Genomic DNA, 25,566 nt, shown 5'->3' with positions numbered 1-25,566 from the left:
AGAAATAACAAGGGTAAACCCAGCCGTGTGGACCCTGCAAAGTCATCTTTACACCTGGAGACCTGTGCCAATGTTGGGAGAGTTGTCTCACAACTCGTTAAGCAACAGCCTGACATAGTCATACTCACAGAATCATACCTTACAGATAATGTTCGAGACACCACTATCACCATTCCTGGGTATGTCCTTTCTCAGCGGTAGGACAAACTCAGCAGAGATGCTGCACAGTGGTATACAATCGGGAGGGAGTTGCCCTGGGCGTTCTCAAAATCGACTCTGGATCCCATGAAATCTCATGACTTCAGGATAAACATGGGCAAGGAAACCTCCTGCTGATTACCATGATTTGGCCAGCATCATCTAATGAATCAGTACTCCTCCATGTTGAACACCACTTGGAGAAAGCACTGAGCGTGGCAAAGGATATGCTGTGGTTGGGCGTCCTAATTTATTCGTTCATGGAATGTGGGCGTCGCTGGCTGGACCAGCATTTATTGCTAATCCCTAATTGCCCTTGAGACTTCGAATACCGATTTTTTATTGAATTGATATTTCACCATCTGCCATGGCGGGATTTGAACCCGAGTCCCCAGAACATGACTCTGGGTCTCTGAATTAGTAGTTCAGCCACAATAACACTACACCACTGCCTCCCCTCCAATATCCGTCAGCAAAGCTGGCGCGGGGGACCACCACAGACCCAACTGGCCAGGTCCTAAAGGACATTGCCACTAGACTGGGACCGCAGCAGATCGTGAGAGAAGCTACAAGAGGGAAAAACTTACTTGACCTCATCCTCACCAATCTGTCTGCCGCAGATGCATTCGTCCATGATAGTATAGGTAGAGGTGACCACCGCACAGTCCTTGTGGAGCCAAGTCCCGTCTTTACATTGAGGATACCCTCCATCGTGTTGTCTGGTACTACCACCGAGCAAATGGGATAGACTTCAAACAGATCTAGCAATTCAAGACTGGGATTCCATGAGGCGCTGTGGGCCATCAGCAGCAGCAGAATTGTACTCAACCACAATTTACAACCTCATGGCCCAGTATATCCCCACTCTACCATTATCACCAAGCCAGGGGATCAACTCTAGTTCAATGAAGACTGCAGGAGAGCATACCAGGAGCAACATCGGGCATACTCGGCATACTTCGAAAAAGGAGATGTCAACGTGTTGAGGTTACAAAACAGGATTACTTGTGTGCAAAACAGCATAAGCGCAAGCAATAGAGGGCTAAATGATTATGCAATGAATGCATCAGACCTAACATGCCACATCCAGCCGTCAATGGTGGTGAACAATGCAACAACCTATCACTGATGGTGGAGTCCGGCACATACTTGCAAAAGACAAGGCTGAGGCATTCGCAACAATCTTCAGCCAGAAATGCCGAGTGGATGATCAATCTCGTTCTCCTCCGGAGGTCCCCAGGATCATGGATATCAACCTTCAGTCAATATGATTCACTCCACGTGGACCTTGACAATATTCTGGCAATAGACTTGTGCTTCAAAACTTGCCGCAGTTCTGGCCTAAGCTGTTCTAGTACTGCTACAACACTGGTATCTACCCGGCAATGTGAAAAATTACCCAGGTGTGTCCTGTAGAAAAGATACAGGAAAAATGCAACCTACCAAGTTACCGCCCTATCGGTCTACTCTCCATCAAGAGCAAATGGTTTTCTCAACAGTATTATCAAGCAGCACTTACTCAGCAATAACCTGCTCACGGACGATTAGCTTGGGTTCTTCTAGGATTACTCAGCTCCTGACTTCATTACAGCCTTTGTTCAAACATGGACAAACGAGCTGAATGTAAGAGTTGAGGTTTGAGTCACTGACCATGACGTCAATGCAACCTTTGACTGAGTATGGCATCAAGGAGCCCGAGCTAAACTGGAGTCAATGGTAATCAGGGGAAAATCACCATTGGTTGGAGCATACCTGGCACAAAGATAAATGGTTGTGCTGGTTGGATGACAATCATCGCAACTCCAGGACATCACTACAGGAGTTCCACAGGGTTGTGTCCTAGGCCCAACCATCTTCAGTGCTTCATCAGTGACCTCCCTGCCATCATGAGTTCAGAAGTGGGGATGTTTCCAATTGACTGCACAATGTTTAGGACCATTCGCGACTCCTCAGATAATGAAGCAGTCAGTGTCCAAATGCAGCAAGACCTGGACAATATCTAGGATTGGGCTGACAAGTGGGAAGTTACATTTGTGCCACACAAGTGCAAGGCAATGATAATCTTCTCCAAGAAAGGATCTAATCATCGCCGCTTGACATACAATTGCTATCCCCGAATCCCGCACAATCAACATCCTGGGATTACCATTGATCAGAAACTGAACCAGATTAGCCATATTGATATTGTGGCTATCAGGGCAGGTCAGAGGATAGGAATCCCGCGGCGAGTAACTCACTTCCTGACCCATCCTCCAATCCCGTCCACCATCTACAAAGCACAATTCAGGTGTGTAATGGAATACTCTCCACTTGCCTGGAAGAATGCAGCTCCAAAAACATTCCAAGAAGCACGACAATATAGAGGACAAAGCATACCGCGTGATGTTCCTCCTACAAACATTCACAGCCGCCAGGACTGATGAACAGTGGCAGCCGTGTGTACCATTCACATGATGCACTGCAGTAACTCACCAAGATTCCTTCGGCAGAACCTTCAAACCCACGACCACTACCATTTGGAAGGACAAGAGCAGCATATACCTGGGAACCCCACCACCTGGTTCCCTCCAAGTCACTCACCACCCTGACTTGCAAATGTATCGCTGTTCCTTCACTGTCACTGGGGCAAAATCCTGGAACTCCCTCCCTAATAGCACCGTGGGTGTACTTATACCACAAGGACTGCAGCGGTTCAAGAAGGCAACTCACCACCACCATCTGAAGAGCAACTAGAGATGGACAGTAAATGCTGGCCTAACCAGCGATGGTAAATTAATGAAAAGTATGATATATCTATGACTCATTCCTCTTCTCAATTCCAGTAATCCCATGCAGAGTTTTAAGGAATATAAAATATCTTGATTATTTCAGTTTCTTTACTGCGGCCACCGACAATAGACGAATCCCTAAGTCTTTTAGCCATTAATTACCTGAGCGATTCATTTCGCCAGTGGAGCAAAGAACAAAGAAATTTACAGCACAGGAACAGGCCCTTCGGCCATCCAATCCTGTACCGACCATGCTGCCGGTCTGAACCAAAACCCTCTACCTTTCCCGGGTCCATATTTCTCTATTCCCATCCTCTCCATGTGTTTGTGAAGACGCCCCTTAAAAGTCATTTGCTTCCACCACCTCCCCAGGCAGCGAGTTCCAGGCTCCCACCACCCTCTGCGTAAAAAGCGTGCCTCGTAAATTTCCTTTAAACTTTGCACCTCCTACCTTAAACCTATGTCCCCTAGGAAATGACGCTACCATCCTGGGAAAAAGCTTCTGACTATCCACTCTGTCCATGTCCCTCATAATCTCGTAGACAGTGAGAACAAACCGAGTTTCTCCAAGCTATCTTGGGTTTCACTTTTACGCAATGATCCTTGGCATTTCTTCTAGAACTCCGAGATTGTAACAGGATTAACCTTTGGTGGCTATTTGGAACAGAAATAACAAAATACATTCAGATTCGAGACGACAAACTGACATTTTGCTTCCATCAACGAGAAAATGCTGGACTTCCCACAGAGGCTCGTCATTGCGAATATCGAGTCCATGCCTGTACATGAAAAACAAACGCATATATACATAAGATTTTAGGAGCTGCTCACCTCTATATTTAGGATGTTGTTGCAGCTGACATTTCGTAGCACTTCTTGATTTCCGCTAATAATGTTACTCTTGCAACTGGATGAACGGTATTTGTTAGAAAACATGGCGTCTCTCTGGGCTGTACCTGAAGATGAACACGTGTCATAGCGGAAACTTTGGGAAAGTGGATCACCTCCAAATACTTCGACATAGTTCGGAACTATTCCAAGATTTCTACTGGCTTTTTGGATTCCATTCATGGAATTTCGTGTTTCTAGGCAACAGCACGCGCTTGCATATCCATTTCGTGCACCAAGCATGTTTCTGTTTTTGTGAAGCGTAAGGGCGAGGACTATTAAAACGACGAGGAAAATCGATGAGGTTATCCCTAACGATATAACTAAGAAATAACTGATGTCACCAACAGGACCAGAACCTTCTGCCAAGCTGCTCACTTCAGAAAGCATTTCCGCACCGCCGTCTGTCAGTGATAAGATAATTGTCATTGTAGCTGAAAGTGGTGGGGAACCGCTGTCTTTAGCAGCGATAACCAACCTATGTTTTAAAACATCTTTACTCATAATACCACGGATAGTCCAAATTTCACCTGTATCAGGTGAAATGGTAAACAGTCCCGGATCAGTAGTCTGGAGAATCTGATAAGAGAGGTGTGCGTTCTGACCAGAGTCGGCATCTGTGGCCGATACCTTGGCAACTAGATAGCCTGGTTCTGCAAATCGAGATACAGTCTCTGTTATTGTAGTTCCATAGTCAGGCAATGGATGTACGATTACAGGGGCATTGTCATTCTGATCAAGGATAACTACCTCTGCAGAGACGGTGCTGGATAGTGATGGGACTCCAGTGTCCGTAACGTGAACTTCAAACTGAAAATGTTTGAGTCTCTCGTAGTCAAAAGATTTTTGAGAAAATATTGTTCCCGTTTCTGATTGGATGTGGACGTAATTAAATACTGACTCGCCCTGTACTTGTGTCGGTTGAATGGAATAGTTTAGTCGAGAGTTCCTGTTTAAATCTGGATCAAAAGCTGTCACTGAAAATATAGATGCCCCAATAACATTGTTCTCCGTCACATAAGCTGTATATAAAGGTTGCGAAAAGCGTGGCGCATTGTCATTTATATCCGAGACTTCCACTAGGATGACTTTCTCAGATGTGAGAGGAGGAGATCCCGAATCACTGCACAGAACTCTGACTTCATACCTGGAGACATTTTCACGATCAAGCATCTGTTTTGTGCGCAATGTTAAATATTTCTTGGACGATGAATCGAGTTGAAAGGGGAGGTCTTCTGTGACTTGACATTCTACCCGCCCATTTTCTCCTGAATCTTTATCTGTTGCACTAATCAGAGCTACAACTGTCCCGGGTACTGAGTTTTCAGGAACTGGACTGAACAATGTCGCAACAGTCACTTCTGGGGCATTATCATTGACATCCACAACATGAACCAACACATGACAATAAGCAGGAATTCCAGAAAGTCCCCTATCTGTTGCCTGCACATTTATCTCAAAAACACTCTTCTCTTCATTGTTTAAGTCTCCCCTGACTCTGATTTCACCAGTTTTGGAATCCAAACCAAACAACTCACGGACCCTACCGGAGGCATGGTTACTAAAAGAGTACAGAATCTCCCCATTGAGACCGTGATCCAAATCAGTGGCATTTAACTTTATTACCAATGCTCCTTTGGGTGCGTCCTCTAACAGGCTGATGTTGTAAACTGGCCGGGAGAACACAGGAGTGTTGTCATTTGCATCTTTTACACTGATTATTATCTGAGCAGACCCGGATCGCTCCGGGACCCCTCCGTCTTTGGCAATCAGCACTAACCTGTGACTCGATGTCTTTTCTCTATCCAGTGACCCCTTTAACACTAACACAGGCATGTCTTCATTCCCGTTTCGACTTTCCACATTTAAAGCAAAATATTCGTTTGCATCAAGTTGATAGGATTGCAATGAGTTGGTTCCTACGTCTGGATCGTGGGCGCGCTGAAGGGCATAGCGAGTTCCTGGTGACGTCGCTTCGGAGATTTCAAAGCGGAATTGTTTTTTTGGGAAAGCCGGTGCGTTATCATTTACATCTAGAATTTCAACTTCAACATCGTACAGACTAAACGGGTTTTCAATCACTGTTTCCAAATTTATCACGCACGTCGTGCTTGACCCGCACAGTTCTTCTCGGTCTATATATTCCTTCAGAAGGAGCTCACCATTGTTCAAATTTAGGTCGAAATGCTGTTTCCTGGGCCCGGGCACAATTCGAAAAATCCGAGTTGAGAGCTCCTTCACATTTAAACCCAAATCATCTGCGATATTCCCAACAAAGGCGCCGAGTTGCAGTTCTTCGGGAATTGAATAGCGAATCTGACAAGAAATGGAATCCCAGAAGGAGAATGCACAGTACAACAGTGACCATTTTATCAGCCAGTGTCCTTTATAATATCGCATTTCCAGCACAAAGCATCCCAACTGTTTCAGCGCCACAACTCGATTCGACAATTCGTTCCAATTAATGTACGATCCCTCATGGAAGTAACGCATTAAACTAATGCACCAGTGCGTTTTAAAATCTGCTCATTGCTTATTTGTCGATCTTCTTACAAATCGGAAAAATCAGCACTGGTTTCGCGTGTAAATGCCGCTCAGAATGCTGCGCGGCTCCAGGTTTCAGAATGGACTGTGGCTGCAACTGTGCAATGCTAGATGGGAAGGGAAAGGGGCCGGCTCGATCTCCAGGCACACCGTAGCTTCTGGTTGGTGGATAGAAAAATGCTCGCAAACATCCAATCGGATTTTTGAGCATTCCTTAAAGCTAGGATGTCTCGAAAATAATTGCGTCAATCTTGCATTTTTGGTTGTCCAGTCAAAAATATAATCAGCCAAATGTATGCAAAATGTGCATGGCTTGCATTTCTGTGATAATCTGTTTTTTTAATATGACCATACTACAGATATATAATTGGGATCACCTTTCCAAATTCATTAAATAAACCATACAATTGATTTTGTTTGCTGGTTGTAGCAATAATTTATAGCAAAGGGATGGATCGCTAAATAATTCTGGGAAATAAGCTGATAGGAAATTGAAATTTCTGATTTTTAAATGTAAACAGACACAGAGCGTATTTAGGCCACATTCCTGCCTTATTTCTTTGTCTGCAGTTAAAGCGCTAATGAGCCTAATCCCACACTGCATTCCTCATTCCAACACTCTGTTGATTCTGAGAGGTCAAGAGCATATCCCCATATATTTTAATATGATGATTGTCTCTATCACAAGCATCCTGTCAGGTAGTAAGTTACGGACCCCCACCACACTCAGCATGGAAAAACGTTGTTCTCAACTCCCCTCTAATCGTTTCACCAATTACATTAAATTTATGTTCCCTGCTTTTATATCTTTGTAAGACAAACACATTCTTCACTGGCTTCTCAACTCAGTTAATTATTCCCTCAGCTTCCGAAAGGAAAAACAACCCAGTTCATCCATTCCTCATCACACACATATTTCCAATCCTGACAACATTCTCATAAAACCAATCTTTACCATCTCTCCTCCCACCTCACCCGTCCATCCACATTTGCTTGCAGTATCAACCACACAGACATATTCTAGATTCCAAATTATATGTACTTCCATCCAGATATCTCGAGCAGGGCCTTATCCATACTTAATTGGAGGAAGTTTTGCCCATCCAGTTCTGGGTAATATATTGTGGCTGCACTTCAATAAACGTCATTGCCTGTCAAGCGCTGGGAGATCTCCAGTGTCTGTGAAATACATTATCTTCTGGCAAGTCTTCTTTTAGGATCTCTAAAAGAAGTCAAACAGTATAGAAACAGTGGAAGGGTGGAGACATGGCTGGGAGTAAAAGCTGGTTGCCATCAGCCTGCATGTGAAAGCTAATGTGTCATAGGTAACACGAGGTTTATGATCCAGAAGTAAGAACTTTGGGAGCTAAGTAAGAAATTAGTAAGCAAGACCTGAAAAGTAGTGATCTCCGGGTTTCTCTAGGTACCACGTGAAGTTGAGTACAAAAACCAGAAGCATAAAGCATTAGTGAAGTGGGAGATTTACATCCTTCCCCCTCGAAGTCCACAAGTTCCTCTGTCATTGAGAGTTGATCAGGTCTCCTTCAGTGCTTCGCCCATGTTTCCACTTCCAGAGGTTGTGGGACTGGGTTACGGTGTGCAACGGGTCGGGGAATGTCACTTCTGCACCGAACGTCTGGGGGCTGCTTTCGGCGGTCTCACCCTGGTTAGAGGATATGGATGCTTCTGTCTCAATGTCTGACCCTGCATCTTCCATTTCGCGCATTCCTGCGTCCTGAACCCTTGAGGAGTGTAGTCCCTTAGCCTCTGGATGACGGTTGGAAAGGATGAAGAGTTGACTCCTCGGGCGTATCCAGGCTTGGTACGAGCTCCCTGCCTTTAAGGTGGTCCATATGCTTTCACACCACCCGCTGCTTGTCATGTTTATCATATTAGAGACGGTTCTGTCTACTCCACTGCAGACCCTGCTACTGACTGGGCACCATCTCCTAAATTCCAAACATATACGGTTTCCCTTGGGCGGATCCCCTGTCCTGATTTAGTTGGCTATGATATTGTTTGTGGAGATCCACCTTTCCGCCAAAAGTTGGAAATGTCATGCTAAGGTGGGACCGCGGACTTCAACCATCAGCAATTCTGCCGGTTCCACCTCAGTTGTTATATGCAGTATGGTCCGATAGTTAAACAGTAACTGCAAATGTTTTGTCTCCATGGATCACACTGCGTGTTTCCTTCTGCCTCTCTTAAAGGTCTGCACTCCCCGCTCAGCCAAACCATTCAGGGCGGTCTAAATCTGTTTTACACTGTTCAACTTCATGAAGTGACAGAATTCCTTGTTAGTAGAACAAAGAACAAAGAACAAAGAAAAGTACAGCACAGAAAACGGTCCTTCGGTCCCCCACGTCTGTGCCAATCATGATGTCCTAATTAGAAATAAATCCTTCTGACTTCCGGTTGCGGTGATGCGGAGCTAAGCCGCACGTTCGGTAGCTCCCGCTTTTTTCGGTCTTTCGGCCTCTTTTAAGGGCTCGTAGCAGTGCTGGTTACACTTTTCCCGTGTGGGAACACTCTCTCTACGATTCTCCGCCTGTGGATGGCCTGGACTAGGAGCGGAACGGTCAAAAAATCGGCTTTGGAGCAGAGAAAGGTGCGAGGCAGAAGAAGCAAGATGGCGGCGGGCGGGAAAGCAGCAGTAGCGTGGCAGCAGTCGGCGCGAGAGCAGCAGGAGCTGCTTCAGCGCTCCATTAAGGAGCTGAAGGCAGAGATTCTGGAGCCGTTTAAGGCCTTCCTGGACAAGCTTATGGCGATCCAGACGGCTCAGGGTGCGGAGATCCGAGAGCTTCGGCAAAAGGCCTCGGAGGGCGAAGACGAACTCCTGGGCCTGGCAGTGAAGGTGGAGTCGCACGAAGCACTCCATAAGAAGTTGTCAGCGAGGATGGAGGAGATGTTGAACCGGGCCCGTCGGAAGAACCGGCGGATCCTAGGCCTCCCAGAGGGGCTGGAAGGTTCGGATTTGGGGGCCTATGTGGCCATGGTGCTGAACACACTAATGGGTGCGAGGTTGTTCCAGGGGCCTTTGGAGCTGGAGGGTGCGCATCGGATGCTGCTGAGGAAACCCAGGCCAAATGAGCCGCCTCGGGCGGTGCTGGTCCATTTTCACCGCTTTGTCGACCGCGAGTGTGTGCTGCCTTGGGCGAAGAAGGAGAGGAGTAGCAAGTGGGAGAATGCGGAGGTCAGGATATACCAGGACTGGAGTGCGGAGGTGGTGAAGAGAAGGGCTGGCTTGAACTGGGTGAAGGCAGTGCTTCACAAGAAGGGCGTCAGGTTTGCCTTGTTACAGCCGGCACACCTGTGGGTCACATATAAAGATCACCAGCTATATTTTGACTCCCCTGAGGAAGCCAGGACTTTTATTCAGGCAGAGAAGATGGAGTTGAACTGAGGACTGAGGGCTGGGGAATGCTGTATACAGCCCGGAGGCTTTGCTCTCCTGGGTATCCTTTCGCTTTATCGGTTCTATTGGATGATCTTTTTTTGTTGTTCTGCTTTTTTTTTCCTGTTGTTTGGGTCTGTTATCTGTTTATTTGGGTGTTTTGTCATGGTTGGGGTCTGTATTTTGTTCACTGGTTGAGAGTTTGGGTGGGGTTCGCGGTCCCGTTGGGTCATGTGCCCATCTTTTCCCACGTTTTGGGTCAGGGCGGCGGGGCTTGGGATGGAAGCGCAGGCTTTTCTCCCGCGCTAGAGGAGTGGTGGGTGGGGCCGGCACTGGGGAGGTGGTTGTGTTGCACTGGGGGGGAGTCGTTGGGGTGGCGGGAGCAGCCGGGGTCAGCAGGAGTCGGCTGACATACGGAAGTATAATGGAAGGGGTTACGCAGCTAGGGGGGCCCTAGCTTGGGGGGGGGGGGTGGGTGGGTTTGGAGGGGGAAAGAGGGGGAGTACCGGGCTGCTGCTGGAATGGCCAAGGCAGAGCTGGAGCTTGTAGAGGGGGTCGAGATGGGGGTCTGTCGCTGTGGGGAACGGGCTGAGCGGGGGGCATGGGCACATGGCGGATTGCGGAAGGGTGATGGCTAGCCGACAGGGGAGGGGGGGCAGGCGGTCCCCTGATCCGGCTGATCACCTGGAATGTGAGGACACTGAATGGGCCGGTCAAACGGGCCCGAGTGTTTGCGCACCTGAAGGGGCTGAAGGCGGATGTGGCCATGCTTCAGGTGATGTACCTGAAGGTGGCGGATCAGGTTAGATTGAGGAAGGGATGGGTGAGCCAAGTGTTTCATTCGGGGCTGGATGCACAAAATCGGGGAGTGGCGATCCTGGTGGGGAACAGGGTGTTGTTTGAGGCATCGAATGTGGTGGCAGACAGTGGCGGGAGGTATGTGATGGTGAGTGGCAAGCTGCAAGAGGAACGGGTGGTGCTGGTTAATATATACGCCCTGAATTGGGACAATGCGGGTTTCATGCGGTGCATGTTGGGCCGGATTCTAGATTTGGAGGCGGGGGTCTGATAATGGGGGGGGGATTTCAACACGGTGCTGGATCCGCCACTGGATCGATTCAGTTCCAGGACGGGTAGGAGGCCTTCGGCGGTTAAGGCGTTGAGGGGTTTATGGACCAGATGGGAGGGGTGGATCCATGGAGGTTTGCGAGGCCAAGGGCCAGGGAATTTTCATACTTCTCCCATGTGCATAAGGCCTATTCCCGGAACGACTTCTTCGTTATGAGTAGGGCACTGATTGCGAGGGTGGAGGATGCTGAGTATTCGGCGATAGCCATTTCCGACCATGCCTCTCACTGGGTGGACCTCGGGCTGGGGGAGGAGAGAGACCAGCGCCCACTTTGGCCCTCGGAGGTGGGGCTGCTGGCGGATGAGAAGGTGGGCGGACTGGTTCGAGGATGCATTGAGAGGCACCTGGAGGCCAATGACAATGGGGAGGTCCGGGTGAGGACGGCCTGGCAGGCGCTGAAGGCGGTGGTTGGGGGGAGTTGATCTCCATTGGAGCCCACAGGGAGAGAAGGGAGCAGAGAGAGAGGGAGAGATTGCTAGGGGAGATGGTGAGGGTGGACAGGAGATGCGCGGAGGCCCCGGAGGAGGGATTGCTGAGGGAGCTGTGCAGCCTCCAGGTTGAGTTCGACTTGTTGACCACCGGAAAGGCAGAAGCTCAGTGGAGGAAGGCACAGGGTGCGGTATATGAATATGGGGAGAATGCGAGCAGGATGCTGGCACACCAGCTCCGTCAGCTGGATGCGGCTAGGGAGATTGGTGGAGTTAAGGATCGGGGAGGAAATGTGGTGCGAAAGGGGGTAGACATTAATGGAGTCGTCCGGGACTTTTATGAGAAACTGTATCGGTCCGAACCCCCGGCGGAGGAGGGGGGATGGGGCACTTTTTGGACAGGCTGAGTTTCCCGAGGGTGGAGGAGGGACAGGTGGAGGGACTGGGGGAGCCGGTTGAGCTGGAGGAGCTGGTCAAAGGGATAGGGAGCATGCAGTCGGGGAAGGCGCCGGGTCCTGGTGGGTTCCCGGCTGAATTTTACAAGAAGTATGCAGACCTGTTGGGTCCATGTTGGTTAGGACTTTTAACAAGGCAACGGAAGGGGGGGCTTTGCCCCCGATGATATCTCAGGTGCTGATCTCCCTGATTCTTAAGCGGGACAAGGATCCCCTGCAGTGTTGATCATACAGGCCGATCTCACTTTTGAATGTGGACGCCAAGCTGTTGGCAAAGATCTTGGCTGTGAGGATAGAGGACTGTGTGCCGCAGGTTATCCACGAAGATCAAATGGGGTTTGTGAAGGGGAGGCAGCTGAACACCAACATAAGGAGTCTCTTGAACGTTATAATGATGCCAGCAGTAGAAAGGGAGGCGGAGATTGTGGTGGTGCTGGACGCGGAGAAGGCCTTTGATAGGGTTGAGTGGGGGTACTTGTGGGAGGTGTTGGAAAGGTTCGGGTTTGGGGAGGGGTTTGTTAGTTGGGTGAGGCTGTTGTATGAGGCCCCGATGCTGAGCGTGGCCACGAATAGGAGGAGGTTGGAGATTTTCGGCTATTCTGAGGGATGAGGCAGGGGTGTCCCTTGTCCCCTCTGCTCTTTGCGCTGGCAATTGAACCCCTGGCTATGGTGCTGAGGGAGTCGGGGAGTTGGAGGGAGCTGGTCCGGGGCGGGGAGGAGCACTGAGTGTCGCTCTATGCAGATGACCTATTGTTGTATGTGGCGGACCTGGTGGGGGGGAATGCCGGAAGTGATTGGGATACTCCGGGAATTTGGGTATTTCTCAGGATACAAGCTCAACTTGGGGAAGAGCGAGCTGTTTGCGGTACACCTAGGGGATCAGGAGGGGGGAATTGGCAGGCTTCCACTGAAAAGGGCGGAGAGGTGCTTCAGGTAATTGGGGGTTCAGGTGGCCAGGAGTTGTGGGGCCTTGCATAAGCTTAATCTCACGAGGTTGGTGGAGCAAATGGAGGAGCAGTTTAAGAGGTGGGACATGTTGCCGCTGTCTCTGGCGGGTAGGGTACAGTCAGTCAAAATGACGGTGCTCCCGAGGTTTCTCTTCCTGTTCCAGTGCCTCCCCATCCTTATCTCGAAGGCCTTTTTCCGGCGGGTTAATAAGAGCATTACGGGCACACGGGACCCCGAGGGTGAGAACGGTGTTCTTGGAGTGGGGCAGGGACAGGGGGGGGGGGGGCTGGCGCTGCCCAACCTCTTTGGGTACTACTGTTCTGCCAATGCAGCGATGGTGCATAAATGGGTGATGGAGGGGGAGGGGGCAGTATGGAAGAGAATGGAGATGGTGTCCTGTCTGGGCACGAGCCTAGAGGCGCTGGTAACGGCGCCGCTGCCGCTCCCGCCAACGACGTATACCACGAGCCCGGTGGTGGCAGCTACCCTCAAAATTTGGGGGCAATGGAGGCGGCTCAGGGGGGAGGTGGGGGCCTCGATGGGGACCCCGATACGGGGCAACCACTGGTTTGTCCCAGGGAGGATTGATGGCGGGTTCCTGAGTTGGCACAGGGTATGTATCAGGAGGTTGAGGGACCTGTTTGTAGATGGGAAGTTTGCGATCCTGGGTGTGCTGGAGGGGAAGTTCGGGCTCCCCACGGGGTGCACCTTCAGGTACATGCAGGTAAGGGCATTTGTCAGGTAGCAGGTGGTGGAGTTTCCTCTGCTGCCACCGCGTGTGATTCAGCACAGGGTGCTCTCGGGGGTGTGGGTTGGTGAGGGAAGGATCTCGGCAGCGTACCAGGTGATGCAGGAGATGGATGAGGCCTCGGTCGAGGAGCTGAAGGATAAATGGGAGGAGGAGCTGGGTGAGGAGATAGAGGAGGGGACGTCGGCGGACGCCCTGGGGAGGGTGAACTCCTCCTCTTCTTGTGCGAGGATTGGCCTCATACAGTTTAAGGTGCTGCATAGGGCTCACATGACGGGGACAAGGATGAGTCGGTTCTTCGGGAGTGAGGACAGGTGTATCAGGTGCTCAGGGAGCCCAGCAAATCATGCCCATATGTTCCGGGTTGCCCAGCACTGGGGGAATTTTGGAAGGGCGTATCGAGGACGGTGTCGAGGGTCGTAGTATCCAGGGTCAATCCGGGCTGGGGGCTCGCAATTTGTGGGGTTGCAGTGGAGCCGGGAGTGCAGGAGGAGAAAGAGGCCGGTGTTCTTGCCTTTGCATCCGTAGTAGCCCGACGGAGGATTCTTCTTCAGTGGAAGGATGTGAGGCCCCCAAGCGTGGAGGCCTGGGTCAACGATATGGCAGGGTTTCTTAAATTAGAGAAGGTGAAATTTGCCCTAAGGGGATCAGTGCAGGGGTTTTTCAGGAGGGGGCAGCCAATTCTGAATTTCCTGGCAGAACAATAGGAAAAGGCCAGCAGCAGCAGCAGCCCGAGGGGGAAGGGGGGGAGGGAGGGAGGGGGGGGGGGGGATGTTTTGTTGTTTTGGACTGGAGGGACGGGCACAGTTGCTCTATGCTAATGGCGGGCGTTGATTGATTTCTTTCTCCAAGTATACACGGGGGGGGGGGGGTTTGTCGAAAGGGCGGGCGCGTGTTTTGTGCGAATGGCGCGTGTTAATGTACCTCTTCCTTTGTGTATGCGGGGGGGGGGGGGGGGTACTGTTTTTTTCTTTTTTCTGTTCTTTGTAAAAAAAAATGTTACTTTTTGTTGTTGATAGATTATTTGTTTTTTTTTTTTTTAATTTAGATTACCCAATTATTTTTTCCAATTAAGGGGCAATTTAGCATGGCCAATACACCTACTCTGCACATTTTTGGGTTGTGGGGGTGAAACCCACGCAAACACGGGGAGAATGTGCAAACTCCACATGGACAGTGACCCAGAGCCGGGATCGAACCTGGGACCTCAGCGCCGTGAGGCGGTTATGCTAACCACTAGGCCACCGTGCTGCCTGTTGTTGATAGTTTATGAAAATTTTGAATAAAAATTATTTAAAAAAAAAAAATCCTTCTGCCCTTAATCGGTCCGATTTCCTTCCTATTTTTGTACCCATCCAGATGCCTGTTTATTGTTGCTAATGTGCCTGCTCCCGCCACATCTTGTGGCAGCGCGTTCCAGGCACCCACCACTCTCTCTGTGAACAACTTGTCCAACACATCTCCCTTAAACGTTTCCCCTCTCACCTTGAACTTGTGCCACTTTGTACATGACACTTCCACCCTTGAAAAAACTCTCTGACTATCCAGCCTGTCTATGTCTCTCATAATTTTGTAGACCTCTGTCAGGTCTCCCCTCAGCCTCCGTCTTTTGAATGCAAACAATCCGAGTTTATTAAGCATCTCCTCACAGCCAACACCCTCGAGACCAGGCAACATCCTGGTGAACCGTGTTTGCACTCTCTCCAATGCTTCCACATCTTTCTGATAACCTGGTGACCAAAACTGCACGCAATACTCCAAATACGGCCAAACCAATGTTTTATATAGCTGCAACTTGATTTTAGAACCCCTGCAAGGGCGGCACCGGTGCACAGTGGTTAGCACTGTTGCTTCACAGCGCCATGGACCCAGGATTGATTCCTGGTTTTGGTCACTGTCCATGCGGAGTCTGCACGTTCACCCCGTGTCTGCGTGAGTTTCCGCTGGGTGCTCTGGTTTCCTGCCACAAGTCACGAAACAAATGCTTGTTAGGTGAATTGGAAATTCTGAATTCTCCCTCAATGTACCCGAGCAGTCGCAGGAGTGTGGCGACTCGGGGATTTTCACATTAACTTCATTGCAGTGTTAATGTAAGCCTACTTGTTATGCGAATAAATTACTCAATGCTTAAAATGGTAAGCATGCCATGTGCCTTCTAAATCACCTTGACCACCTGTGTTGCCACTTTTAGGGAACTGTGGACCTGCACGCTCCCTGAATATTATTTTCCTAAGAGTTCTGCCAATTACATTATAATTCATATCTATATTTGATCCTCCGAAATGCATCACCTCGCATTTGTCCGGATTAAACTCCATCTGCAATTTCTGTTCCCAAGTCTCCAATCTATCTATATCCTGTTCTATCCTGTGACAATCCTAGGCACGATCAGCAACTCCGCCAATTTTTGTTTCATCCACAAACTTACTAATGAGGCGTCCCACATTTTCCCCCAGATCAGTTCTATATACTACAAAAATCATAGGTCCCAGCACTGATCCCTGTGCAATACCACAAGCTACAGATCTCCATTGTGAAATAAACCGTTCCACCACTACTCTCTGTCTTTTATAACCAAGCCAGTTTTGTATACATCTAGCCAGCCCAACACTAGTATTAGGGGTATACGTATCAGTAAAGAGCACCTCCGGGATGCCTTGGATTCAAGTGAATGGTACATCTTCACGATAGCAACCCTGAAAGTGGCGGATGGCATCCGGTAAACGTCCAACAATTTTAAGTGCGCTTCAATGAGTCGCATGAGCTTTGACTTTTGAAAAGGTACAGCAAAATCGGTGTGTAATGTACCCAGCACTGGCCTCGCCACGCCCAGGTGTGAAGTTACGGTGCTTCCGATGAGAGCTTTTGATGCTTTTGACATGATTCTTGATGTTGCCATCGAGTCCTGGCCACCTCACACAAATTCTGCCAAGCTTATGCCTCCAATCCCCTCTATCATCTGTCATCTTTCCCAATTAACTCCCGGCCCTTTAATTCCACCCTGTATTTAGTCCGTCCCAAATGGCCCCTTTCTCTTCCCATGACCATGTCATCTCTTGCCTCCTGCCACGTCGCAACAATCTCCCAGCCTTTCCCCCTCACCCCATGCCCTCCTCCCCTCTCCCCTCCATGTTCCCCTTCCCCCTCCCCCGGCCACCCCTCGCGGCCTTCTCCCCCATCACCTTCCTTCCGTTCACAAGCATAACCATCTATGAGTTAAGTTAAAAAGTAGGACCTCAAACGCAGAAATATCAGGATTGCTACCAGTGCCACTGGACAGTCAGAGTAGAAATTCAAGAATAGTCAGAATGAATGGCTTGAGAGATGTTGCAGGAGGGAGGGGTTCATATTTTTGGGACATTGGAACCAGTTCTGGGGGCGGCCGGACCATTACAAACCGGATGGTCTACACCAGGGGAGGACTGGAACCAATGTCCAGTTTTTGCTAAAACTGTTGGGGAGGTTTTAAACTAATCTGGCAGGGGGATGGGAACCAGATTAGGAAGTCAGAGATCAGTAAAGAGGCAGCAACTAAAGCCAGTGAGGTACTAGACAATAAACTCAATGTGACTAAGGGGAAGAGTAGACAGGGAAGAGACGATGAACGCAATGTGTCAGGTGATCTGAGGTGCATTTGTTTTAATGCGAGAAGTGTAACAGGTAAACCAGATGAACGCAGGGCTTGGATTAGTACCTGGGAATATGATGTTATTGGTATTACTGAGACTTGGTTGAGGGAAGGGCAGGACTGGCAACTGAATATCCCAGGGTATAGATGCTTCAGGAGGGATAGAGAGGGAGGTAGAAGGGGTGGAGGAATTGCATTACTAGTCAGAGATGGAATCACAGCTGTGATTAAGGAGGACACTATGGAGGATTCGAGCACTGAGGAAATATGGGTGGAGCTAAGAAATAGGAAGGGTGCAGTAACATTGTTGGGACTTTACTACAGGCCTCCCAAAAGCGAGCATGATGTAGAGGTACAAATATGCAGACAGATTATAGAAAAATGTAAGAGCAATAGGGTGGTTGTGATGGGAGATTTTAACTTCCCCAACATTGAATGGGATTCATGTAGTGTTGGAGGCGTAGATGGAGCAGAATTTGTAAGGAGTATCCAGAATTTTTTAGAGCAGTATGTAAATAGTCCAACTCGGGAAGGGGCCATACTGGACCTGGAATTGGGGAATGATCCCAGCCAGGTGGTTGATGTTTCAGACGGTGATTACTTTGGGAATAGCGATCACAATTCCGTAAGTTTTAGAATACTCATGGACAAGGACGAGAGTGGTCCGAAAGGAAGAGTGCTAAATTGGGGAAAGGCAGAGTATAACAACATTCGGCAGGAGCGAGGGAATGTGGATTGGGAGCAGCTGTTTAAGGGTAAATCCACATTTGAAATGTGGGAGGCTTTTAAGGAAAGATTGATTAGAGTGCAGGACAGACATGTCCCTGTGAAAATGAGGGATAGAAATGGCAAGATTAGGGAACCATGGATGATAGGTGAAATTGTGAGACTTGCTAAGATGAAAAATGAAACATACATAAGATTGAGGCAACTCAAAACTGATGAAGCTTTGGAGGAATATCGGGAAAGTAGGACGAATCCCAAATGCGCAATAAAGGGGGCTAAAAGGGGTCATGAAATATCTTTGGCTAACAGGGTTAAGAAATATCCTAAAGCCTTTTATTCGTATATAAGGAGCAAGAGGGTAACTAGCGAAAGGATTGGCCCACTCAAAGACAAAAGAGGGAATTTATGCATGGAGTCAGAGGAAATGGGTGAGATTCTTAATGAGTACATTGCATCGGTATTCACCAAGGAGAGGGACAGGACGGATGTTGAGGCTAGGGATGGATGTTTAAATACTCTAGGTCAAGTTGTCATACGGAAGGGGGAGGTTTTGGGTTTTCTAAAAGACATTAAGGTGGACAAGTCCCCAGGGCCGGATGGGATCTATCCCAGGTTACTGAGGGAAGCGAGGGTCGAAATAGCTGGGGCCTGAACAGATATCTTTGCAGCATCCTTCAGCACGGGGAAGGTCCCGGAGGACTGGAGAATTGCTAATGTTGTCCCTTTGTTTAAGAAGGGTAGCAGGGATAATCCAGTGAATTATAGACCTGTGAGCTTGACGTCAGTGGTAGGCAAACTGTTGGAGAAGATACTGAGGGATAGGATCTATTCACATCTGGAAGAAAATAGACATATCAGTGATAGGCAGCATGGTTTTGTGCAGGGAGGGTCATGTCTTACAAACCTAATATAATTCTTTGAGGAAGTGACAAAGTTAATTGATGAGGGAAGGGCTGTAGATGTCATATACATGGACTTTAGTAAGGCGTTTGATAAAGTTTCCCATAGCAGGTTGATGGAAAAAGTGAAGTCGTATGGTGTTCAGGGTGTACTAGCTGGATGGATAAAGAACTGGCTGGGCAACAGGAGACAGAGAGTAGTGGTGGAAGGGAGTGTCTCAAAATTGAGAAGGGTGACTAGTGGTGTTCCACAGGGATCCGTGCCCGGACCACTGTTGTTTGTGATATACATAAATGACCTGGAGGAAGGTATAGGTCTGATTAGCAAGTTTTCAGATGATACTAAGATTGGTTGAGATGCAGATAGCGCGGAGGACTGTCAGAGAATACAACAAAATAGAGATAGATTGGAGAGTTGGGCGGAGAAATGGCAGATGGAGTTCAATCCAGGCAAATGCGAGGTGATGCATTTTGGAAGATCAAATTCAAGAGCGGACTATATGGTCAATCGGAGAGTCCTGGGGAAAATTGATGTACAGAGAGATCTGGGAGTTCAGGTCCATTGTACCCTGAAGGTGGCAACGCAGGTGGAAAGAGTGGTCAAGAAGGTATACACCATGCTTGCCTACATCGGAAGGGATATTGAGTACAAGAGTCGGCAGGTCATGTTACAGTTGTATAGGACTTTGGTTAGGCCACATTTGGAATACTGCGTGCAGTTCTGGTCGCTACATTACCAGAAGGATGTGGATGCTTTAGAGAGGGTGCAGAGGAGCTTCACCAGGATGTTGCCTGGTTTGGGGGTGCTAGCTATGAAGAAAGGCTTGAGTAGATTAGGATTGTTTTCGTTGGAAAGACGGAGGTTGAGGGGGGACCTGATTGAGGTCTACAAAATTATGAGAGCTATGGACAGGGTGGATAGCAACAAGCTTTTTCCAAGAGTCGGGTTGTCAATTACAAGGGGTCACGATTTCAAGGTGAGAGGGGGAAAGTTTAAGGGAGATGTGCGTGGAATCTTTTTTAGGTGGTGGGTGCCTGGAACGCTTTGCCAGTGGAGGTGGTAGAGGCGGGCATGATAGCATAATTTAAGATGCATCTAGACAGATATATGAACGGGCGGGGAACAGAGGGAAGTAGACCTTGGAAAATAGGAGACAGGTTTAGATAAAGGATCTGGATCGGCACAGGTTGGGAGGGCAGAAGGGCCTGTTCCTCTGCTGTAATTTTCTTTGTTCTTTGTTCATTGTTCAAAGGCTCTTACCAATGACCTCTCACTACCCCCCCCCCCCCCCCCCCCCCCCCCCCCCCCCACCCCCCAACTCGTCAGCTCAAGGTGGAAGACTCCCTGTTGACCTTACCCTCCCCCAGCCAAACAATACTTCTCCTGAACTCCAGGCAGCCATCTCAAAAAGCAAACAAACAAATGTTAAACATAAACATCCCTAAAAAAAGAGGATGGGGGGGGGGGGGTACGGAACATCCAGCCCCACACAGACCTTCCAACCCCTCACCATCCCAACAGTAACCAGCAACCACACCCAAAAAAGAAAAGACGAGCATGCCCCAATCTCAACATCCAATTCAAATATGCTCCCAACCATTGAAAAGTGCCAGCAGCCCTGTTCCCAAGCATTGTCCGATCAGGTTGCATTAGGCCTTCCCCCGCCTGCATGGTTAAAGAGGCTTTTGTTGTTGCTGCAGCACAAGTCTGCTCCAAATTTTCAGCCAAATCTCTCACTGTTTTCTGCCGGGTCTGGTAACCAAGAGACATATTATTTCCCGGGGGAAGTACTCCTCCAACAATCATCGACGTCTTTTCAACAAAACTCCACCCCATTTGGTTAAAGGGAGCTCTTTTCTGTGACCTGGAGCAGGAGCTGCCTTGTATGCGACCACTCACTCCATGGTCCACATCGGAAGATTATCATGGCTGGACCTTTAACTCAGCGACACACATCCATTTTAAAATATACGTTTAACCCATTAGAGCTCAAAGATCTATCTATTTCCCTCTTAATCGGATAAGAACAGATCCAATTGAAACGTATAATATTTTACCAGAGCTGGACAGACCAAATCCAGGGAGGGTGTTTTCCTTGGTTGTGGAGTCTGGAACCAGAGGATACATTCTCACGAGACGGGGACCATTTAGGATTGAGATATGGAAGATATTCTTCACACAATGAGTAGTGGACCTCTGTAATTTTTTTGCACAGAAGCCAGTGGAGGCCAAGTCACTAAATATATTTAAGAAATAAATAGATATATTCATAGATTTTAATGGCATTAAGGGGCACGAGGAGGAAGCGATAATGTGTCATCGAGATTGAAGATCAGCAGTGATCACATTGAATGGTGGAGCAGGCTATAAGGGCCAAATGGCCAGCGCCTGCAACTAGTTTCTATGTTTAACGATATTGAGTGTCGTGACCTCCACAGTCTTCAATGGCATGAATTCTACAAGTTCACTACCTTCTGAGTGAAGTCGTTTCTCTTAATTTCAGTGCTAAATGGCCCGTATCCTCAGACTGTGACCGCTTGTTCTCCACCCACAAGGCAGAGGAAATAACTGTCCTTCAGCCAATCTGACCAGTACCATCAGAATGTTAAACGTTTCAATTATATCCCCTCGTATTACTCTAAATTCCAGTGAATACATGCCCAGTTGAACGACCACACTACTCCTCATACGACAATCCTGGAATCCAAAAATCAGTCTGATGAACCTTTGCTGCATTCCTTATCAGACAAGGAGATCAAAACTGCACACCATATTCGAGGTGTGGTGTCAAAAAAGTCCTGTACGCGAATATTTTTGAATGAAGGGTCTTTCTAACTGCTTGCTGTGCCACTTTCAGCAATTTCGTTCAGTGACTGGTGTACAAGGATACCCAGGTACCTTTTTACGTCAGCATTTCCCAATGTATCACCATTTGAATACTATGCTGCCAGTCTGATTCTCCATCCCAAGTGGTCGACTTCACATTTATTCACAATTTAATGCATCTGCCACTCAACAAACCTAAATCATCTTGAAACATATTAACAGCCCATTCCCCTTGTCACTCACGTCCCCACCACATTTTGTGCCGTCAACAAACTTGGAAGTTTTCCTTTTGGTTCCCTCCTCCAAATAACTGACATATATGTTGAACAGCTGGGGCCCAAGCATTGAATCCTATGGGGCCCGACGAGTCACTGCCTGTCGATCAGAAAGAGTATTGTTGAAAAAAGAGATCTGCTGTCGAAACTTTTCATCTTGCCCTCACCATCACAATTTGGCGAGAATACCAAATTCCAAACGGAGCAACAATTTATACTGAATGTGAAGAGGGTGCTAAATATTCTTTGTTATGGGCAGCATGGTGGTGCAGTGGTTAGCACTGCTGCCTCATGGCGCCGAGGTCCCAGGTTCGATCCCGGCTCTGGGTCACTGTCCCTGGGGAGTTTGCACATTCTCCCCGTGTTTGCGTGGGTTTCGCCCCCACAACCCAAAGATGTGCAGGCTTGGTGAATTGGCTTCGCTAAATTGTTCCTCATTTGGAAAAAATGAATTGGATACACTAAATTTGTAAGAAAAAAAAAATTCTTTGTTAAATAAACAATGTGGCAATGTGGGTCACTTCGGATTGTTCATCGCAATTCAGGTGATATGCATGGTATTCAGTTCTTTGATCATTGACGTTGGAAGCATTCAGATACTCCGAGGTCGACATGTTAATGAAATGTTTCAAGCACCGACAGGCGAACAGTTCCAAGAACGCATGAAATTCAACAGATTATTAGAAAATCCATATGAAGCAAAGGCATTCTGACACGATTTTGGTGTGCAACGACATTCTTATTTGGCAACGTTTCATTCCAATTTAGAACATTCACTGAGGCCATGTACCCTTGTCGACCACGACCGGTTCGTGATTTCACAGTATCAAAAATCATATAGCAGAGAAACAGCCTATTCTTCCACCATGGTTATGCTATTTATTTTTTAGAAATCTGGTGAGCACCTCAACCATGCCCCCTGACCTTGCAAGATAATTTCCTTCAGCGTTCATAATTGTCCCCACCCTCTGTTGGAAACACTGTTTACTACTTATTTGGTTGGAAACATTTTTTTTACATTTCCTTTGTTTGGAACAATTAAGTTTAATCTATATTTGTCTTTGCATGTTAAGAAAGGTGAAACCTAGTTTGTGAGGATCCATAACAGGGCCTCCCGGAGGACAGGGAGGGATCGGATGCAGGGGCATATGTGGCGTGTGCATTCGAGAAGGTGCTGGGAGAAGGTGCATTTACTCGGCCCTTGGAGGTGGACAGGGCACACAGAGCGCTTATGAGGAAGCCGCAGATGAATGAGCCGCCGCGGGCGATGGTGGTACAAATGCACCGGCTCCTGGACAAGGAATAGATTTTGAGGTGGGCCAGGCAGATGAGGAGCTGCAAGTGGGAAGATAACGAGCTGGGTGCGGTACTCGCCAAAAGAAGGACGAGTTTCAATAAAGTTCAATCTGCCCTCTTCAACAAGGGGATGAAGTTCAGCATGTAGTACCCAGCTCATTTGTGAGTCACCTATGAGGGTCAAAAACGTTATTTCTGATCGCAGGGTAAGGCGATGAACCTTATTAAGGGCAGGGGACTGGCAGGTGATGGAGGGCATTGATCGTGGGAGCGAGTAATTCTGTACCTATGCTGCTAAATTTCCTTTCTCTTTCGGTTTTGTATGTATTGTTTCTGTACCAATTGTTTGGCCGTTCCTCAGTTCTGTATGCAGGTGACGTTTATTCTTAACGGGGGATGGTGGGTGGAATGTTCTTCATTGTGTTTGTTTTCAGATTGTTATGTTTTGCATGTGTATGTTCGAGCGGCGGGGGGGGGGGGGGGGTTGGGGAGAAGATCAGTGAGGGGTAGGATGCTTGCTGCCATGGGCGGGGGCTACCAGGCTAGCTGGGCGGGCGAGCTCACGGAAGCACAGTGGGGAGCGAGCAGGTGATCAGTTTGTTGTTATGGGTTGGGATTGCTATTTTGTTATTGGTGGGAAGGGGGTGGGAGGCGGAATTGTTCTGCTGACAGGGAATGGACTGGCGCTTGGAGACAATTTGGAGGTCGATGACGGTGAACACCCAAGGGCGGGCCTGAGGAGGCCTAAGAAGTGTGATGGCTGTTCAGCAGAAGGGGCGGAGTGCCCCACGATCAGGCTTATCACAGTGAACGTGAGAGTGCTGAATAGGCTGGTCAAGAGGGCTCACGTGTTTCCACATTTAAGGAGTTTGAAGGCTTACGTGGCAATGCTACAGGAGACAAACCTGAGAGTAGTGGATCAGACTAGGCTGAGGAAGGGGTGGGTTGGGCAGGTATTTCATTCGGGGCTAGACTTTAAAACTAGGAGTGTTGAAATCTTGATCATTAAGCGGGTGTCACTTAAGGTAGGGAATATAGTAGCGGACTCGGTGGTTGGGGGGGGGGGGTATGTTATGATGAGTGGCAAGCTGGAGGGGATGCCGGTATTATTAGTGAATATTTACACACCAAACTGGGACGACGTGGAGTTTATTTGGTGGGTATTGGGGAAGGTTCCGGACCTGGACTGTCATAGGTTGATTGTGGGGGTGGAGGTGACTTTAATACGGTCATTGATTCGAGGCTGGATCGTCGAGTTCAAGGACAGGGAGGGTGCCACCCGCGCAAAGGACCTAAAAGGATTTATGGAGCAGATGGGAGAGGTAGATACATGGAGTTTCAGACGGCGAAGAGCAAAGGACTTTTCTTTTTTCTCCCATGTTCACGAAGTGTACCCCCGGATTGTTTTTTTCATTTTGAACAGGGATTTGCTGACGGGGGAGGTAGATGCCGAGTATTCGGTGATTGTTGTGTCGGACCATGCCCCACATTTGGTGGATTTCCGGGTGAGCAAGGAGGAGGGTCAGTGCCTGCAATGGAAATTTAATGTAAAACTGTTAGTGGATGAGGGGGTGTGCGGACGAGTGCGGGAGGCCATCCAGAATTATTGGGAGATAAATGACATGGGGTAGATTTCAGAAGCAACGGTGTTGGAGGCGCTGTCGGCAGTGGCTGGGGGAGCTAAATTCGATACTGGTTCATAGGGAGAAGGTAGAGCGGCAGAGATGGATCAGCTGGTTAGGGATATGCTCCAGGTCAACAGAAGGTATTCTGAAGCCCCGGAGATGGAGAAAGAACGGTAGAAGCAGCAGATGGAGTTTGGTCTGAGATCCAAAGGGAAAGCTGTGGGGCAGTTGAGAAAGGCGAGAGGGGCGATATATGAGTATGGTTAAAAGGCCAGTAGGATAGTAGCACAGCAGTTCAGGAAAGGGGTGGCGGCCAGGGAGATAGGAAGAATGAAGGGCAGAGGGGGGAACACGGTGTTGGACCCAGCGTGGGTGAACGGGGTGTTCAAGGAGTTTTACAGTGGGCTGTATGCGTCGGGCCCCCCAGCTGGGGTCGAGGGGATGAGACAGTTTGTGGAAGGGTTGAAGTTTCCGAAGGTAGAAGAAGGCTTGGTGGTGGGGTTGGGCGTACCGATCGGAATTGTAGAAGTAATAGAGGGATTGGAGGTCATGCAGTCGGGTAAGGCCCCGGGGCCGGATGGCTACCCAGTGGAATTGTGCAGCACTTTTTCTGGTATGTTGGTCCCTCTGTTGGTGAGGGCATTTAATGAGGCAAGGGAGCTAGGTGTTCTTTCCCCAACAATGTCACAGGCTTCGATCTCATTGATCCTAGAGCGGGAGAAGGACCCAGAGCAATATGGGTCACATAGACCAATCTCTCCACTGAATGACACGCCAAATTGCTGGCCAA

General features: G+C 48.6%; 1 protein-coding gene across 5 annotated transcripts in view; it reads right to left on the bottom strand.

Annotated features, from left to right (window-relative positions):
- The window catches only part of LOC119965489 (protocadherin-10-like), a 631,779-nt gene that overhangs the window by 307,377 nt on the left and 298,836 nt on the right, over positions 1 to 25,566 (bottom strand). Inside the window, exon 1 of one of the 5 annotated variants that reach the window (XM_038796309.1) lies at positions 3,798 to 6,486. The exons of the other annotated variants lie outside the window; for them this stretch is intronic. Coding sequence (XP_038652237.1) covers positions 3,798 to 6,347 — 2,550 coding nt within the window. The 5' untranslated portion in view covers positions 6,348 to 6,486. Of the gene's footprint in view, positions 1 to 3,797; positions 6,487 to 25,566 lie in introns of those variants that run through there. 5 annotated transcript variants of the gene reach the window in all.

Source organism: Scyliorhinus canicula, chromosome 4 (assembly GCF_902713615.1).
Source record: "Scyliorhinus canicula chromosome 4, sScyCan1.1, whole genome shotgun sequence".
Classification (NCBI taxonomy): domain Eukaryota; kingdom Metazoa; phylum Chordata; class Chondrichthyes; order Carcharhiniformes; family Scyliorhinidae; genus Scyliorhinus; species Scyliorhinus canicula.
The sequence above is the reverse complement of the archived record's forward strand: the minus strand, read 5'-3'. Positions and strand labels throughout refer to the sequence as shown.